General features: G+C 38.7%; 1 protein-coding gene across 3 annotated transcripts in view; it reads right to left on the bottom strand.

Annotated features, from left to right (window-relative positions):
- Window positions 1-20,337, bottom strand: part of nck1b (NCK adaptor protein 1b) — a 65,523-nt gene that overhangs the window by 11,842 nt on the left and 33,344 nt on the right. For 2 of the 3 annotated variants that reach the window (XM_046846172.1, XM_046846173.1), the window contains exons 2-3: window positions 15,165-15,216; window positions 13,357-13,600 (exon numbers count right to left, since the gene is read on the bottom strand). In XM_046846172.1, the coding sequence (XP_046702128.1) occupies window positions 13,357-13,582 (226 nt within the window). In that variant the 5' untranslated portion in view covers window positions 13,583-13,600; window positions 15,165-15,216. Of the gene's footprint in view, window positions 1-5,336; window positions 5,523-13,356; window positions 13,601-15,164; window positions 15,217-20,337 lie in introns of those variants that run through there. The other variant, XM_046846174.1, reaches the window with a different exon arrangement.

Here is a 20,337-nt window from a genome sequence, read left to right as displayed (position 1 = left end):
CCTCACCAGATCAATAAAGTATATTTAAGTCTATTATTCTAATTAACTGATTTAATGTTTTTAAATTATTAAAAGAAAGGAAAAAAGCTTTATAAAGGTAAAAATGGCAATAAAAGGTACAAATCAATCAAATCTTATTAAGAAATGTAAAAAAAGAATTGTCTCTATATATTAAATATATATTATATAATTAATTAATTATTTATAATATATCAAAGCACGCAGTCTTTAAAAAAATAAAAATAAAATTAATATATATAAAATAAAAAAATTATCTGTAGGATTTTTGCTGGTAGCCGATTAATAGTTCAAGCAATCAACCACCAGTGCTGATTATGTGGCAAAACCGATGATTATCTCTCATATTATTTCTAGTTTATACACTAATTATCTGATTATCTTCTGATTTTGACATCTCGTTATCATTTAAAAGTGAATGGTCATATACTGTACTAAAGAAATAAAGCAATCCATAGTGTGGTGTGACGAAGAAATTTAAATGATTTGCATTTAAGTCATCAAATTGGAAATGATTAGTTTATATTTACATGAAACAGGAAATCGGGTTAGTTCCTGTTACAGTGGCGGCTATAAAGAGCAGTTTGCTCGCTAACCTTCTCTTGCTGTCAAATGAGGCACAAAATAACTCCAGATTATCATGACAGAGAAAAACCTGAAAGTGCTACAACCTCCACTGTGCAGACTGTCTGCTGTGTACAGCTTCACCACCGCCTGAGACCGGAGACTCCTTCCCTAGAACTTACCATACATTCGAGTAAATCTGTGCACGGGGTAACTATGGCAACGCTTGCACCAATAACAAGGGTTATTAATGTATAATCCAATAGACAGCTGCATTATAATAATTAAATAGAGAATGAATAAATACAATTAAAAATAATAATAATATTAGACACTATCTGGCAATTAACACCCAATCAGAATCGAGAATTATGGCTTTCATGCATAAATTATATTAAATTAATAAAATTAACGATAGCACATAAAAATAAATACTACCAATAATTAAATTCTTGCTAATGAAAATAAAAATCAGTTTTAAAAATAATGCCATGTATTGCAGCCTTTTATAGGATGTTACAGGTTAAGATGGACTTCTAATCAGAAGTGTTCAAATCCCAGCTCCACTTCGGGCCCTTGAGCAAAGGCCCTCAACTGCCCAGCTTTTTTAATAAGATAAATATACGAAGCTCAGGATAAGACCGTCTGCCAAATGCCAAAATGTAAAATGTTAGAAGGATACAGAAGCTGTGGCCTGAGTGCGGGTGAAAGTGGGATTTGAACTCATTCAGACTTTCAGATCTGCTTTTCAGGATGAGAGTAATCGAATCCTCTCGGTCTTTATGTTTTTCCAAACTTAACCTGAGAAAAAAAGGGTCTCTCTTTTCAATTATTCCTCCATCATTAGTCTCTCTATTTCACTTAGAAAAAACATGGCTGTATAGAACTGTACCAGAGAGGACGGTCTAATCCAGAGGTCTAATAGATACTTATTGCTGGCGATCTCATAACTTTCTGAAACCTTCGTTCTCCATAGGATGAATTGGCGCCAGGTCCTTCGCTTTGAGATGTGTTATTGCATTTATGTCTTTCCTTTTTTTTCCTTGTCGAATGAAAACGATAGATTGTAGATACAGTTTGGAATAAAGCTATAGCATACACAATGTAAAAAAAAAAAAGCGTTTTTGTACAAATTTATTTTAAATATCCCTTTTTTTCTTTATCTCTTTTTTGTATTTGAAAACACTACAGTAATTATAGTATATTATAATTATAGTTTATCTACAGTATGACTATGTTCTTTCTGGTGTATGTGTCTGAATGTTTTATGCTTTGGCAAATGTCCAGATTTGTTATGCCGGGGGGGTGAGAGGGAGTGTTAGAGAGAGAGAGAGAGAGAGAGAGAGAGAGAGAGAGAGAGAGAGAGAGAGAGACAGGAAACTGTAAATGTATGTAATGTGTGAATAGAGCTGAATGAAAGTGTGTGTGTGTGTGTGTGTGTGTGTGTGTGTGTGTGTGTGTGTGTGTGTGTGTGTGTTTGGGGGAGGCAACCTTAAGCTTGTGTGTGTTTGTGTCTTTGACATTCCTCTCACTAATCCTGCCAGATCTCATGGCGCCTTTCTGAAAGATAGTGTGTGAGAGTGTGATAGAGAGAGAGAGAGAGAGAGAGAGAGAGAGAGAGAGAGAGAGAGAGAGGGGAAGTGAAAGAAAGGGGAAAAGAGTGAGAAATCTTAAATCTTGAGTGAGAGAGCAAAAGAGAGAATGAGGGAGTGTGTGCAAGAACAAGAACGAGAGAAAGAGCAAGAGGAGAGAGAAAAAGTGCAAGAGGGAGAAAGAAGAATATCTAGAAAGAGCATGTGGGAAAGAGAAAAGATAGCATGCAAGACACACAGAGAGAGAGAGAGAGAGAGAGAGAGAGAGAGAGAGAGAGAGAAATAGACAGCCTTTGACAGAAAGAAAGAAAGAGAAAGGAAATGGATAGTGTGCAAGAGAAAGTGAGAGAATTAGAAATAGCTAAAAAGAGCGTGTGTGTGTGTGTGTGTGTGAGAGAGAGAGGGTGGTAACGCGAGAAGTGGAAAGAGACGGATGGACGCACAGACTGACTGACGCTCAGACGTTTGTGAATCAGTGGTCCCTGTTTCCTCATTTCCTTTTCTCTGTGGCTCGGAGGAACTGCAGAGAAAATCTGTCCTGAATTAGAAAAACTTCCTCCCAAAGTAGGGGCTGAGTAACAGGAAGAGAGAGAGAGAGAGAGAGAGAGAGGGTGGGGGAGAGAGAGAGAGAGAGAGAGAGAGAGAAAGAGAGAGAAAGGGAGGGAGAGAAGGAGAGAGAAGGAGAGAGGAAGAGGGGGAGAGAGAGAGAGAGAGAGAGAGAGGGGGGAGAATAAGAGGGAGGGATGTTTTTAATATGGCTTGTGAAGATCACACTGGAGTGTTGGTTCAGTTGGGTTTCAGAGACTCATATTGCACAAGCTAAAGCTCTGAACTGACATCAATATACATTTATTCACTTCACAGATGCTTCGATCCAAAACCAGGACCAGGACCAGGAATATATATTTATACTCAACCTCGACTCCAAAGTCTTCAGCCGACATCCTCAAACCCGAGTTGTGCGAAGTGCCAGTGAAACAAAATGGCTGCTCACAACAACGTATGAAGTTTTTTTTTTCTTTGGACACGCGCTTCATCGCCAGCTTGCTATATAGTTCTCCGAGGACATATGGTCGCTCATCGCAGCTAGCTTGTAGAGAAAAACGTCTGCACCGTGTGACAGTTCCTCAACCTCAGCTCCATCATTCCTGGTTACTTACGCTCCTTGCAGTTCCTTATACATGCCCAGTTCTTATATTGAGTCCCAGGCGATATATTGATGTATATCGAAATGGTGATAAGCAACTCCATGATACACTTTACTGAGATATCGGTATGGTGGTAGTGTTTTGTTTTGTTTTTAAAAATTACAAATGAAATACCATTCAGTGGTATTTCCTTTGTTTTACCAAACCACAGTTTCATCATTTTTTGCCTTTTTTTAACTCTTCTTTAGTGGACAGTTTAGAGGCTTTATGATATTGCAAGTTCTCAAATACCGCAATATCGTATTACGGTCAAATCGATCCAGCCCTACTAATCATCCAGTCCAAAGTTTTGAAATGGAAGAGTTCTTACATACACCATATGAACAAGAATATTGGAAGAACCAGCATTTCCAGCCGTATGTGGATCTTCTCCAAAGTGTTAGGACAAAATTACATTTTTCCTTCACGTGAACTACGAGACCTCAAACCAAGCTCCTCACCCCACCTACATCTCAATCTGACTTTAACAACACTTCTGTAGCTTAATAAACACAAATGTCCATTAGCATACTCCAAACTCTAGTGGAACATCTTCCCAGAAGAGTGGCGCTTCTTAAACTTGTATCCATAGACAGAAAAAGAGCGTTGATAAACATTCCAGAGCTTCTGCAGACTGTAAATCAGTGGCATTGTAGCAAACTGAACAGAAGGGTTGTGTATAAATAATAGTTTTCTTTGTCTCTTTTTTGTTTTTTTTTGTTGGTACCTGCAGAATTTAGTTGGTTCTCTTTCACAGAACAAACCCTGACCAGGCTGTTACTAAAAATTAGTGAAGGAAGTCAAACACTTTCCTGATTGCACAACCTTTTCCACTGTCTTAATGGGATTTAAGATTTCGTGCAAAACTCTCAACCAGTCTCAACCAGTTTTTGAAAACTTCCTATTCGTATCTTTTATGTAAATTTTTTTTAAATACACATCATCGGGGCATTCTAAAGAAACATTTTCCTATTGAGGACCAAAACATGGAACCCGGGAAACGCCGTCACGGTATCTACGGAAGGCCAAAACGGAAACGTGTGCATGTGGACTTGTCCTGTGTGAATCGTGTCAAAGTAATGACATTCCGTAACTCCCCTCGTACTCCCCTCGTACACCCCCCTCCCGGCAGATACGTGCGCCCTGGGCCTCGTCAATCAGCCGGGACAGTAAAGATGACACAATGAGTGTAGTGTTCGCTCGAGCTCCAGAGTTGCACAACTGCACACCCACTTATGACAGGAAACCCCTCAGGAGAGGCGACAAAACATAAAGCTGGCATTCAGGATGGAAGTGGCCTAACTTCAAAAGTGTGGAATTTAAAAATGTTCATCAATATCTATATATATATATATATAGAGAGAGAGAGAGAGAAACATGCATACACACACACACACACACACACACACACACACACACACACACACACACACACACACACACACACACGCACACACACAAAAATAAAACTATCGGGACACCTGACTTTGGGAATTGCTACCTGACTACTGGGACGCCTGAGTGCGAGAGGGGGCAATTACAGGGTCCCACAGGAGCTCTGCACAGCCCTACCCACCCAGGTTTAGGCCAAAAAAAAAAAAGTGGGGAAAAAACTTTTCACCAACAGAGAAAACACTTCTGTCATAAACTATATCCTCAGAAATCTCAGAATTTCTCTTTCTTCTGCTTCTACACACACACACACACACACACACACACACACACACACACACACACACACACACACACACACACACAGAGGAAAAAATACCGCACAGACAGTTGAGGGGGAGGGTGGGGGGGAGCGTCCTGACAAGTTCCCACCCAAGCAAGACCTGCTAATCCTTCAACTATGAACACGACAAAGACTGTAATAAAATTCTCGAGGAATCGGCGATTCCTGAGCCACGGGAATGAAAAAGGAAAAGAAAGGACAGGAGAGGAGAGACGAGACGAGAAGAAGTGGAAAACTCACGGAAGAAGTGTTTAAATAGGTTGGCCATATCCATTTCGGGCTCTCCCGGCGACTCTTCCTTCTGCAGCTGTGCAGTTATTCCATGTGAAACGCCCACAGGACGAACGGCTGCACAGCGAGCAGGAGCTCCGCCCATGTGACCGCTCTCAGCCAATGGCACGAGGCCGGGGCGTTGTTCGGCTCGTCTCTCATAGTCTTTTTCTCTCTCTCGCACACACTCACGCACGCATTTGCACACTAACGAAAACACACACACACTTCCTCCAATAATTACCCTGGCAGTCGTAGAGCCGGATCACAACTGATTCATCTAAATGACTCACTGAATCAAGTCTTGTGAGCGTGTCTTCACTTTTATTACACAAAACACCAAGTCATAACCTAGCAACCCGACACCCCCCACCACAGCCACCAAATCACACACACTTCTCCATTTACACACTACAAACTTCATTTCCTTTCAGCTTTTCAACATACCACATGTATACCTTTATCCTAAAATTTTATTCAATTAAATTTTATTTTTCTAGCACTTTTAACAATGGACAGTGTCAACTTTTTTGTCGATTTACAGAGATAAATAGGTTAAAAAGTTTGAATTTGGACTTGGTAGCTCAGCGGTTAAAGACGCTGGACTTTGGATCGGAAGGTTGCGAGTTCAAATCCTAGCACTACCGAGCTGCCACAGCTGGGCCCTTGAGCAAGGCCCCGAAACCGTTTCTGGCTTTTTAAAAAAAAAGAATTTATAATTACAATCTTGATTTTAGATAGCGTCTTCAAAAGTTACATCTCAAAATGCTTTCCGAGCATAGAAGGAGAAATAAAAATTGAAAAAAAAATAAATATGATAAAATAAATATACATCACAAAAGTAAAAAGATCACATAAAAGCTGTCCTGAAAAAAAAGAAAAAGAAGAAGTGTTTTAAGAGCAGATTTAAAACCACAAAGATTCAGACTGTCTCATTCCGGTGGGGGGGAGAATTCCACAGCTTTGGTACATAAGAGGTAAAATCCGGATCAACTAAACAACTAAACGAGCAGAATCAGAGAAGAGGAGATCACGCCCTGGAGTGTAGACAGTTAAAAGTTGTGTTAAATACCGAGGTGGCGTCCCGTGTAGGGTCTTAATCAATAATCAATCCGGAATCAGAGAGGGAGCGAATGCAATGACTGCAAAACCGGAGAAATATGCTCATCAGACCTGCACTTAATCAGCAGATAAATTTTGGACAACCTGTAACTTGTTTGATGTAAATACTTAAACCCCAACAAGCGAAGCATTAAAGTAGACAAATCGTGAAAAGAAAAAAGTAGCGATTTCTCAACAACCGAAAGATAAAATTGGGCGCAGTCTTGCAATGTTTAAGATGAAAAAAAAAAAGTATTTTAACTGTACTGTAAATTTTTTTTTAAACAAATAAAGGGACCCTAGGCAAGATTCCTATTGATCTTAATGGCTCCCCAATGGCTCCGCCCTCCTACCACCCCAAATCTTACACGTTGTTCGCAAGATTCCATAAAAAAAAGGTTAAAACACCTTTAACAATCATTGCAAAACTACCTGAATTTAAGTATGTAAACATATAAGTGTATATTAAACAGAATGGGAGGTAAACGGGTAAATTTAAAAGGTGAGGGCGGGGGGGGGGGACCGCCTAGATGGATCTAGTACCTAGTACCTAGTATCTAGTACCGCCTAGATGGATGACTAGAAACAGCGCTGCTTTTAACCCTCAACTGCTCAGCTGTAAGTTTTTGGATTAGGGCATCTGCTAAATTCTGTAATTTACATGTTAGTGCCTGTAAGTTTATCTCCAATGATTGAGCCGATGGAGACTGTGGAAAGACTCCCTGAGACTTCATGAGGAAGAAACCAGAAACCCATCCTCATCTGTCCATTCATTCCAGTAGCATCATTATCGAGGTGGACTGTTTAGAGAAAGGTGCTGAAATGCAGAAGTGTTCGTGCAAACTGAGGTCCTAAAGCACTGTAGCAGATTTTACATGAACGCACCATGCTGTTCTCACATTATATTTATTGCTTTCCTTCTGCGCTATTCCTCTCTTAATGTAACACTTGAGAGGCAGAAAAAAACAAACAAGCCAGCACACAGTTTATTCGATTCCAATCTCTAGATTTTTTTAAACGTTTTTTTTTACCTAAGCATACACGACTTCATACGGCGCTACAGAAACGACTCACTTTACAACATCGATTCGTTCCAAGACTCGCATTAATAAGCCCGCCCAAAAAAACAAAACAACCCAATAACATCGCTGATATAAACGGAGCTCTGACGGCGACATTTTTATTTCGTGGCGCTTTTTACGTTCTTTTATTAACGCTTTATCTCTGTAAAGCTGCGTTGAGACGATGTTCATTGTTAAATGTGGTATACAAATAAAAATGAACTGAAGGTTTATCATGTGCACCTTAGCTTCTAGTGGTACAGCCTTTTTTTCAGCCTTGGGGACAATTAAAGTAAAAAATTCTATACAAATACGTTTTTTTTTTTTAAACATTAAGCTTTTAAATAATTTTATACATTATATTATTTTACATTCTAACATTTATTTGTGTGATTTCTCACTTTTCTTGCTTTAGGTTATTCTTTCTTTCTTTTTTTTTAAATCGACTGTCACTTTTTGTTGCTGACCAACAAAATCAACCAAAAAAAGCAGTGTTAAGTCAAAAGAATGTAAGTGCTAGTGAGGGAAGTGGTAACTTAGTGGTATCGACGTTGGACATTGGCAAGAAATGGCTGCAAGTTTGAAACCCAGAACTATTAAAGCCATCGCTGCTGGGCCCCTGAGAAAGGCCCTTCACTCAGCTCAGTGTATAAAAAAGAGATAATTGAAATTCTGGTTACACAAATACACATTATGTGACCATGTAATACACAGTAATAAAGGGAATTATTTATTATCTGAATGTTATCCTGATAAAAATTGGTTCCTTTTGAGTCTCTCAAAGTTTCTTCCTCATGAAGTCTCAAAGTTTCTTTTTTAACGTGCTGAGATCATCTCTGGCTCACTCATTAGGGATCAAATCAAACACATGAAACATATTCTGATTCTCAAATGTATATTCTGAATTTCTATACAGCTACATGGTGACAATGTCTTGTTTCTATAGTAACAGCTCTTACACCTGTGCCCATGTTACAAAGTTACAACGCTTTATTTTTATACCAGCAGAGTCTGGATTGTGTTACGGTTTTTAATAGGCCGCCATTTAGTAGTGATTATACTCTCATTTATTAACAAACGAGTTGTCACAGGTTTCAATGATGTGAAGATCGAGATTTTGAGGAACATCTCAGAGACAAGATACAGCTGAAAATAATGATAAAAAGGATGGTGGTGACACTTTACTGAGAAACCAGAAAGCATTAATATAACTGTGTACACACACACACACACAGAGAGAGAGAGAGAGAGAGAGAGAGAGAGACAGATATCTATCTATCTATCTATCTAAAATTATACATACACACACACACACACACACACACACACACACACACACACACACACACACACACACACACACACATATATATAAATAAACAGATGTATACAGAGAGATGAACAGAGTTTCAGAGTTCAGGTTTGAAATATTCTAAGGTCTAAAGCATATGTGATGAACTCACATCCGGCCCGGCGTACAATTATATCCCGCCCGCCAGATCATTTTATAGATCTTTTTTTTTTAATGGCCCGGCGATATGAAGCGCCCAGAACACACACACTACAAGTATCAGTACATTTTTCTGACATTGCCGGTAAACCCGTGTCTTATTTGTGGAGCTCATGTGGCTGTAATTAAGGAATCTAATCCAAGACAGCACGACAAGAAAAAAAAAAACATCAGGACAAGTTGAAGGAGTTGAAGAGGAATCGGACGTCAGAGCAGACGTTGTCTGGGACCGCATGACCACCGAAATGCAGGATGCAGTGAAGGCATTTCATGCAACTTGTCTCACTTTCCCTGTTGCCAAGTAATGCAAAACCAAGTCAGCGCCACGGAGATTCCCCAAATAACACTTTGCTTTTAATCTGCGCTTCTTTGACACAGAAAATCGTTTCGCAACCCATTTGCCATGAAAACTGCACCTGTACAGATTCAGATGGAGCTGATTGAGCCGCAGTGTAATGGGACACTAAAGGAACAGTACGACGCTGCGGGGTTCCACAGTTCACTCGCTTCGCTTCTGAAGCATTGCTCCAGCTCAGTCTACATGTGTATGCGTGGCAGCACACGTCCGTGCGAGAAGCTGTTCTCTATGATGAAGATCAACAAAACATCACACGGGAGTCGACTCACTGATGAACACGACAATGTCCATCCTGAGAATCTCCACGACACAGAATCAAACCCCAAACATAGACGAACAGGTGGCCAAGAAAAGACACCAAGCATCCAGATCTGACAAAAATGGTATGAGAGCAAAAAGTAAAAAAAAAAAAAAAATGGGAAGTTCTGATTTGTTATTATTTTAACTTTGACGTCAAAGCAGTTTTTTATTTATATTTAGTTTCAGTTGCTTTTTGTTTTGTTTTTGAATTTGTACTATTTTGACAGGAGATATTTCTGATGGAGAGCAAAATATAAGTTATTTGAAGTTTATTTATTTTGGAATCATGACTGTTTCGATTTCATATTTATTCATTTTTCTGTTCGGCCCGAGACCTAAAATGTGAGTCCAAACCAGAGGTGGAACTTGTGGTTTTAAAAATATATTAGGTGTGTGTGTATGTGTGTGTGTGTGTTTACACAGACTGTATATGAAAGGGCAGCTTTTAAAACCTTATTATAGCAAACAAACCTGTATGTAGTTTCGTTTTTCATGCGGAAAAAGTCCAAACAGACTGGGACTATTTTCACATGATCTGCCTGTGTTTGTTTCGGTTCAGGCGATTGTGATGACGCAGCGCAGCTAAAAACTCCACATTGCAAAATATCAGAATTTCCAACAAAACTGATGCGATCACTTTAGTGTTCTGCTTTTGAGTAAATGTTCTGGTTCTGCTTTTCTCTTCAACCACAGAAAATATGAGTTGCGTGTTATTTCTAACCCGCTACAGCCATACACGACATGTTTTGAGCTTTTTACAGAGAGAGATACACTATCTAGTCAAAAGTATGTGGACACCTGACTTTTCCAGCTATACGTGGTTCTCCTTCAGAACGTTTGAGTCGCACACTCGATGCAGGAGCATTAGATCCCTTCACTTAAACTAGGAGACACAAACCTATTCCAGCATGATGATTCTTCTGTGCAAAAGTTCTATTAAGACATGTTTTACATGTGTTAGAGTGGAAGATCTCCTGCTATAGAGCTCTGACTTCACCCCTATTGAACACAACTGGAACGCTGACTGCACCCCAGGCCTCCTCACCTCACCCACATCAGTACCTGACTGTACTCGCACCTTTGTAGCTGAATAAGCACAAATCTCCACAAGCACACTCCAGTAGAGTGGAGCTTGTTATTAGAACAGCAACTGGGGAACTAAACGTGGAATGGCATGTTTAAAAAGCACACAGACTTTTGTCCATGTTGAAAAGCTGAAAGGAACTGAAGTTTGTCATGTGTAATTGAAGAAGTGTGTGAGATATGTACACACACACATATATAAATAAATATATATATATATATATATATATATATATATATATATATATATATATATATATACATACACACACACACACACACACACACACACACACACAAACTGAAGACTCGGGACTTGATCCGGTGAGTGGTGAGATGCGATCCAAAGTCAAGTGAAGTGTGTTAATGTTTAACAGCAGAGTCTGGAGTGTAATTTATTAATTGTATTTATTTGAATTATTATATTTTTTTATTTATTTAGTCCAATTTTATGTACTTATTTAATTCGATTGAGCAAAATTCATTTATTTTTGTATTTTTTTATTGATAAATTGTGTGTTTAGTTATTAATGAGTTAAATAAAGGCGGGCATAATCGCAACTTTCATTTTGTTTCTTTTTACAAAATGAACTTGTGTGATTGTAGTTTGATCAAACAAATTTCCTGATTTCTTTAACACCCCCCTTAAAAAAAATAAAAAATTATAATGATAAACGTAATGAATAATAAAAAAAAAATATAAAATAATAAGTTGAGATTATTAGTGCACCGATGGGCTTTATCTTATCTTTTCATTCTATTCTACAACTAAAAGCACATCAGTTCCACGTAAGAGATGACGAAGTGATAAAGATCGTAAATAACAGTGCGGCGACACACGTCGAGCTGCAGGTATAAAACAGCACTGATTATACAGAGCTCAGGGGAGATTCATTACTGAATAATAATAAAACTATACTGAAACCTCCTCCTCCTCACAACTCTTCACCCTGCTTCCACATACAACAACTTCATCACAGAGAAGTGTTTACATTAAACACTAGGGTCCTGAACTGAAGCAGAGGAACAATAGAATAAAACACATCCTCTGTAACATGAAGCGAGTGGCCAGGATTTAAGATAAAAAATAAATAAATAAAAAATTTAATTAAGAGGTGATAAAGAAAAGAGCCACAGCTTCAGGATGAAACAAAGAAAGAATGAAACTAAACTTCAGGAGAAAATTATTTAAAGAAAAAAAAATAAAACCGAATGAAAAAAAAATCCCTTCAGGAGAAAAAAAAAAACTAAGCAAACAAATAAAGCAAGAAAAAATACAAAAAGGAAACAAATGTCTGAATGAAGAACAAAAAAAAAAAAATAAAAAAATAAAATAAATTATAAAAAATTATATCTGCTCTTGTGACGCATATTTTAATAAAAGAAAATAAAAATTTTAATAATCAGTATTAAATAAAAAAAGAAAAAAAAAAGAAAAAAAAAAAGAAAAATTATAAACAATGCAATAATTGTTCGGAGCATTCCTTTGTAAATGTCAGAGTATTTTATATTTAAATCTATTGTTTTTTTTTTATATTATAAAAAACAAAAAACAAACAGAAATAAACGTGTTTTGATATTAGTTGTGCGGATCTGCTGCGCAAATAATACAGATAAAAAATTATCCATCTCTTTTCTATCAAAAGAAAAAAAAGATTAATAAGTGTTTCTCTCTCGCCACGTTCCTCTCACCCTCTCAGAGCTCCAGCCATCGGCCCCCTGTTTGTGATTAAGCGCTCGCTTCCAGCCACCAAATCTCTCAGATGTTTATAGCCAAATAAAGTCATTATGCTCGCCATATGTCACTTGTTTGCTGAATTGAAACGAAGCAGATGTGTTTTTCTTACCAGGATAATGAACACGAGGCTCTGCTGACACACCGCTCTACAGCTCTACACCTGCAGCTCTTATCGTTTAGCCGAGTTATTGTGCGACTTCTCTGCAGCTACATCAGAAGACCTCTTCCTGTGTGCGTGTTTTTGTTCTTCACTCAGTACACACACACACAGTTGCCAAAAAAAAAAAAAAAAAAAAAAAAAAGGGCTATGGGTGAAAAGAAAAAAAAGCTGACCTACATGCAGTGCTGTGAGCCGAGCGATCCGATAGTGAAGCAAAGACATGAAGAGAAGTGTGTGGACACCTGAGCATGAGATCGTTTCTGGAGATCCCACTTTTAGTCCCTCGTATGCAGTCATAACATGCTCCACTCTTCTGGAGATTTGTGTGTGATTTATTCCGCAACAAGGGTGTTAGTAAAGTCGGGTAGTGATGCAGGGTGAGGAAATCAATTCCCATTCACTTTCGTCTATCACTCCTCGCATTGCCTGAGATCCAGCACTGCTCGCCAGCTTCTCTCACAGGAAGACCTTCTGTTCTGACACCGAGGTGGTGGAATGAACTTCATCTAATTCAAATGAAGGGCGAAATTCCTGTTCTAGCATCCAAAGGCATCTTATACAATTGTGTGCCTCCTGCTTTGTAATAAAATTACGAAAAAAAAACAAACAAACAAACAAACACACAAGAACAACCGCCCCGGGTGTCCCAATACTTAGAGCTGAGTGAATCGTGCTTTACCTAACGTGTCTTTGAGGTTCTTGACGATCGAGGCTTTCCTGGCGCTGTTTTTCCGCTCCACGTAGTTGGACGGGACGAAGCCGGTTTTGTTGGTAGCGTTGCGGACGCGCCACCACGACTTCGAGTCGTCCAGCAGCCAGAGACGCTCGTTCTTCTTGATGTCCAGCTCCTGGTCCTGCTGGGCCATGTAGTCGAACTTGGCAATAACGATCACCTCTTCCGTCATCTTGGACCGTCTTCAGGACTGAAAACGGACAAACGGAAACGGTTTACGTCGTTTGTTGATGCGCACGCATACGCACACACACACACACACACACACACACACACACACACACACACACACACACACACACACACACACGCCTTGTTAGGATCAGAAGTTTGCCTGCATCACGGTCAAACCAAGTTGATACGAAGTGAAAGTAAGACACAGATGTTTTCACCTCCACCACTGTTTCCCGTTCAATATCTCGCCTTGAACACACACACACACACACACACACACACACACACACACACACACACACACACACACACACACACACACACACACACACACACACACACACACACACACACACATACATACATACAATATCCACCAGGAAGACAGCATGCAGGATTGTCTATAAGACTATAGGAGGAAAGTAATCAAAGCAGTGGACTTTGGATCATGAGTTCAAATCCCAGCCACACCAAGATTCCACTCCTGGGCCCCTGAGCAAGGCCCCCAACCCCATAGCTGCTCAGTTGTATAAATGAGAGTCACTCTGGATAAAGGGGTCTGGCAAAAAAATAAAAAACCTGCCTCTTATATTCACATTAAAACCACCTACTGCTTACTGACCCATGCAGACCTTGACCTTCACAAGATCTCTGAAGATGCTCAGTGGTGTCTAGAACCAAAGATGTAGCAGATGGATTGCTGAGACTTGAACTCAAGACCTTCTGTTTACACCTATGCTTTTATCCAGACCAAACAAAGACATTGGTCAAAGGTCCAGACTTTTTATGAAGTGAATTATTTAATCCTGATTATAATTTTTTTATTTATCTAAATTATTTTAATTTTTATTAGGTTAATTATTTTAATTTAAATATGTTTTATTTGCTGGATTATTTAATTCTGATATTATTATTTTTATTCAAATTATTCAACATTTTTATTAGGTGAAAATATTTGAACCTGAATTTTATTCGCTGAATTATTTATACCTGATTTTTTTCATTTTATTTAGATTTTTCAAGCTGTTTCTTTCATGATCTGGATTTATCTAACTCATTTCAATTTCTTATTTTATTATTAGCTGAATTATTTAAAACTGATTCTGACAATTATTTTTTTTTTATCATTTGTGTATTAGATTTTTTTATTTTTCATTATTTGTTCCATTTTAAACTATTTTCACATCATTATTTTAACCTGAAATGTTAAATTGCCTCAATATTTTAACCTGGAAGACAACGTTTGAGTTACTGAATTATTTGAACGTGAACATTTTACCGGAAAACTATTTAACCTCAATATTTAAGGTACAAATTCTAGCCTTCTGCATGTACTTTTAATGCATGAATTACTGAAACCTGAATTTTTGAATGCTTTTTTTATTTACCTTTTTTTTATTTATTTATTTATTTTTTTAAAGTATTCAATAATTTAACCTAAATTAAAAAACTCTTATTTTTGCTCGATTTCTTTTTTTAATCCCTGAAATGGAACCTGACTCATATTCATGTTATGCTGACTCGGAGTTGACTCTATAACGATTCGATTAAAAGTAGTTCCCAATGAAATGCGTTCTCACCCGTGCTGCATCAAAGCCGTCCACTCCAATACTGAAACGTCTTAATGGACACCTGAAATAGAAAAAGAAAAATCAATTATCCACTCTTTATTTCAAACCCTTTTTTTAGTCACAGTTTTTAGATTTAGTAGGTCAATAAATTACCTAAATGTACTTTTTTTTGTCATTGAGGTAACTAAGAAAAACAAACATGGACCTCTATAGAAGCTGAAGTGTAAATATTTTTACTGCTAACATTTCAGGGGTTTTAATCCATGTATAAGTATGACATCATCAAATCCTAAGACATCATGTGTCATGAAAGCTCTTATATATGAAATAGAAATAAATACACACAATTATCTACAACAACAGGAGCAAAATAAACCATAACGGCCATGTTTCAGCTGGAACTGCTAGACGAAAATACTTTAAACCACCTGACCAATCAGATCAACATCAAGACAACAAAAACAAAAAGACGAGAAAGATTAAATAAATAAATAGGACAATGATAAAAACAACAAAGATGAAAAAGGTAAAAAATAAAATAAGATGAAAAGATGAAGATCAAAAAGAGCAGAAAGGTTAAAGAATAGATGAGGAAGATGAAAAAGAAGATTAAGAGAAGGAAGGAAGGCGAAAGCGTTGATAAAGATGACGTTGAGGACTCGGAAGATGAAGATGGAGAACGGATGAAAAACAAGGAAAAGGAAGATTTAGGATGATGAAGAGAATAAAGATGAAGGCAGAGATAAAAAAATAAAAAAATAAATGTGAGAAAGATTATCAAGACAATGAAGACAAGGACGTTGCTGAAGTGAAAAAAGTAAGGAAGATGAACATGATCAAAAGAAGATCAAAGGAAAATGAGCAAAACAAACAATGGCAATGAACAAGACGACGAAGACAAAGAAGAAGGAGAACGTGATGAAGATAAAAAAAGATGAGGAGAATAAAGAACATGAAGATTAAACAGACCAGGAAGGTTAGAAAAAAAAAAAGGATGGCAATGAACAAGACAATGATAAAGACAAACAAAGAAGAAAAAGACGATGAAGAGAAAAAGCAATTTAACAAATAAAAAAAATAAAGATTAGAAAGACAAAAAAATGAAACCACCAATTAGGGCAAAGATGAAGAGGACGACAAGGATAAAAGACAACAAAGACAAAGGACAAGACGATAATAAAGACAATAAAAATCCAAAAAGATTAAAAAAATTCCGTTAGTTTCAGTAAACTTTGTTGCACTTTTCTTGGCCCCAATCAAATCCTTGAACCTCAAACACTTCCTTCCTCCATTATCCTACACACACGTGCGTGTATTCCTGCAAAAAGCACGTGAGCTCAACGTTACACCTCTATTTGTTCATCTCTTCATCCAAAACATGACACAAATTCAACTTTTCCTCTTGAACTTCGACATCGAAGCCGCTGCGTAACGAACCGACTGAACTCATCGACCTCCACATCGTGTCCTCTGGGTCACGGCACTAACGGGCGAGTGAGTCGAAGCCATAAATGAGTCTTCCGTGCGCCAGATGTGGGAGACATGTGGCGGGATAACGAGGTCCGGCCCTCCTGAAGCTCACAGCAGAAATCCAGATACACAAAACAAAGATCAGGTTCACACTGGGACCAAAAAAAAACCCCAAAAAAACTAATCAAGTTTTTGCTCAATTTCTGGACAAATCACAGGTCCTGCTTCAGATAATTTTTTTAATTTCCTGCCGAAGTGTTCAGAAAAAAGTCTAACAGTAGCTGTCTGAGGAACCACATTTGCCTTGTGCACGAAGACCGAGAATGACCCGGTATTTAAATCTAAACATCTGATTCATCCCCATACCTCTGAATTGAGTTCTCTTCAACAAGAGACACTCCGCAGTTGAAGATGGTTCCACCATAACAGCCTAAAGATCCATGAAGTCACTGAGCAACTCAAGAACTTTGAGGATGGATTTAGACTGGAACAAATATCAATGGTTGAGGAGCACAGTGTGCATTCAATCGCCCGTCACCGCACACCATATCAATGATGGAACTGTAATGAATGGACATTTGGTGTTGAGGATTAGGACTGGTTCCCTATTGAGTCTGGTTCCTCTCGAGGTTTCTGACTCGCTCTAGGAACAAACTTACTTTATTTAACCCTTTTTTAATAGCGTCTATATAATTTCTGGATGATTATTTCTGTATATAAATGGTGTCTTGATTGTACATACACTGTGTATAACTTGTACAGCTGTACATACAATGTATATAATCCATATCAGGTATGACATTAAAACATTATGAGTGGTGAAATGGAGAACACTGATTCATCATGGCTCCTGTTAATGTGTGGATGTATTTATTAGGCAACAAGTGAACATTTTGAAGCAGGAAAAATGGGCGAGCGTAAGGATTTGATCAGGTTTGACAAAATTGTGAGACGTCTAGACGTCTGGGTCAGAGCATCTCCAAAACTGCAGCTCTTGTGGGATGTTCCTGGTCACGGGATTCATTGATGCCTGTGAGGAGTGAAGGCTGGTCCGTGTGTTTTGATCCAACAGACGAGTTCCTGTAGCTCAAACTGCTGAAGAAGTTAATGCTGTTGATGCTCGATGGGTCAGAACTGTTTAGCAGCAGAAGGGGGACCAACACAATGTTTGCTACAACGGCACAGGGCTCAGTTTTGCACTCGTGTCTATCAGCTTTACACTGGATGAGTATCCAGATGTCACCCAGATGAGGATGGGCTCCCTTTCGAGCCTGCGTTCTCACAAGGTTTCTTCCTCGTACCATCTCTGAAGGTTTGCTCCCTTCGCACTGTTGCAATTGTCCTGTTCGTAAGGGATAGAACTTTATAAAGTGATGCTGGAAGCTGCATTCGAATTGCATTTCGTTTCTGTAAAGAACATGGTGGGGAGCATTTTGAGATTGTATGCTCTTTAGTTTTCTCCAAAACTTCCTCGAAGTTGATTCCCTCCTCTGTCGTGATCGAGCATCATGGGTCTGTCCCGAGAGAAGATCTAAGATCAGATGTCTTGTGTAAAGCTATTCATTAGGACCCAAACCAACCCGCAGATTAGCACCTTGATCCAGATGCGACTGATGGATGTGTCGCTTATCTAGAAGGATTACGGTGACTCGTTCGGGATGAGTTTGTCTTGCACACACAGACGCCGGGTTTGAGCTCCGAGCTGGAGATCGCGTGGCTTTAGGGGCTCTCGGATAATATTCCGTAACATGGCTGACATCACAGTGTGGAGATCAGGGTTACTTTTGTGTGGGGTGTTTTTGCTTCGAGTGCATTTTCTCCTTGCATCTATCATCTCTCCCTCTCTCTTTCTCACACACACACACACACACACACACACACACACACACACACACACACACACACAGTCGACTCTAATTAAATTAATTGACACTGGGAGGCAACATTAACAACATCGCTGCTCGGTAACAAAGACCTGATTAACTCCAGATAGAGCAGAAAAAGCAACAGGAACATTCCCTAAAGGTCACGGTCACACACGCACACACACGCACACACACACGCACACACACGCACGCCTCCTACACACATATCTTCTCACTGTAAACATGTTCCAGTGAAGAAGTCTTCACATGGGCAGCACATTTTCCTGATCGGAACCATGTATGCGAATATGTGTCTAAAGTACTGGAACGACAAGGAACGGTTTAGTTTTTCCTGCAAAAAAGTGGGAGAAAAAACGTGGGTTTGACATCAAACACGATCGATCAGACTTTCAGCATTGGCTTCCTGATATTCAGAAACATTTTGATTTTGATTGATCGCTACCATTTTTTTAATGGGCAAAAATATTGGAACGTGTCTATCCGAATTATTATTTTTATTATTATATTTATTTTATTTGTTTTTACACGTATGAGTCATTTGACCCAAAACTCTTCAGTGTATTGCCGTGTTGTGTCCGTACAGACGCTAATGGAGGTTTTTGAAAGCAGCAAAGGGACACGGTAGCATTAAGGGGACCGGTTACGTCTTTAACAGATAGATACACTATATCCACCAAAAGTTTGCAGACAGGTGACAATCACACGTGTGCTCGTTAAACATAATAATAATCAGCTCAATCGGATCTATTATTTTTACTTAACCGTTAGACTTTATTAGATAATCGGATGCCCTGATTTCTAAATATCGTCTAGAGTAAAACCCGTATCAGTCGAACTCTACTTTAGAGATTTACACCGAACTCGATGACCCCAAAAACCCGACACAGCGAGAGAGCAAAACTGTGAAATATTTTAAATATAGAAAAGGAAGAAAGACCATCATACTCATTATTATGTGTGCATTTTGGCTCTAACTTGTAACATAATCATCATGAATTATCTTTTTTTTTCCAACTGACACACTTATTATTTGTTGGTTCCTGCCTGCAGTAATATCTAATCAATTTGGTTGCACTTGTTTCCAATTTATTAGTAACCACACCAACTTTGGAGACTGAAGGAGCTTCGTGTGATATTATACAGTCTGGACTGTAGGTCCTGTCCACATTAATCCATTTAGATCTGAAAACTGTGCTTTGGAGGAAGGAGTGCTTTGGAGTTTGTACTACTCTCTGCTCTTAACCGTGACCGGATTTTGTGGATAAACAGTAGATGTACAGCAGCTATGGATTAGTGGGATCATAATACAACATGTTCCTGAGGTGTAAATGCATGTCTGGATCCATAATTAGTGTTCTTCAGAAGTACTGAAGGAGTTAACACATGAACAATCAAAACCCTCAGACTCCCCCAGAAGACAGAATCTGCTTTTTCAAGACATTCTCAAGAAACTGCTTGACAGAGAGCCGATATATGACCACTGCTGGTGACTGCCTCAATCCTGGGAAACAAATTCTCTTTGATGAGGAGCAGAAGTTTCCAAAACTGCCCTCGGTTTCATTAGCAATTCTACAAAAAAGACAAATGGAAAAGTTGCAGCAAGGGGTTCCTGGTCCTAAGCCAACCAACACCAGCTATGATTCAGTCCATGAGAAGTCTGCGGCTAGTTACTTACTGTAAGTCTATGTAAAGTATAATCACACACACTGATCAGGCAGAACATTATGACCACCTGCCTAATATTGTGTTGGTCCCCCTTTTGCTGCTAAACAGTTCTGAGCATCAACAGCATGAACTTTTTCAGCAGTTTAAGCTACAGAAGCTCG

This window comes from Silurus meridionalis, chromosome 4, assembly GCF_014805685.1.
Source record: "Silurus meridionalis isolate SWU-2019-XX chromosome 4, ASM1480568v1, whole genome shotgun sequence".
NCBI classification, from domain to species: domain Eukaryota; kingdom Metazoa; phylum Chordata; class Actinopteri; order Siluriformes; family Siluridae; genus Silurus; species Silurus meridionalis.
The sequence above is the reverse complement of the archived record's forward strand: the minus strand, read 5'-3'. Positions and strand labels throughout refer to the sequence as shown.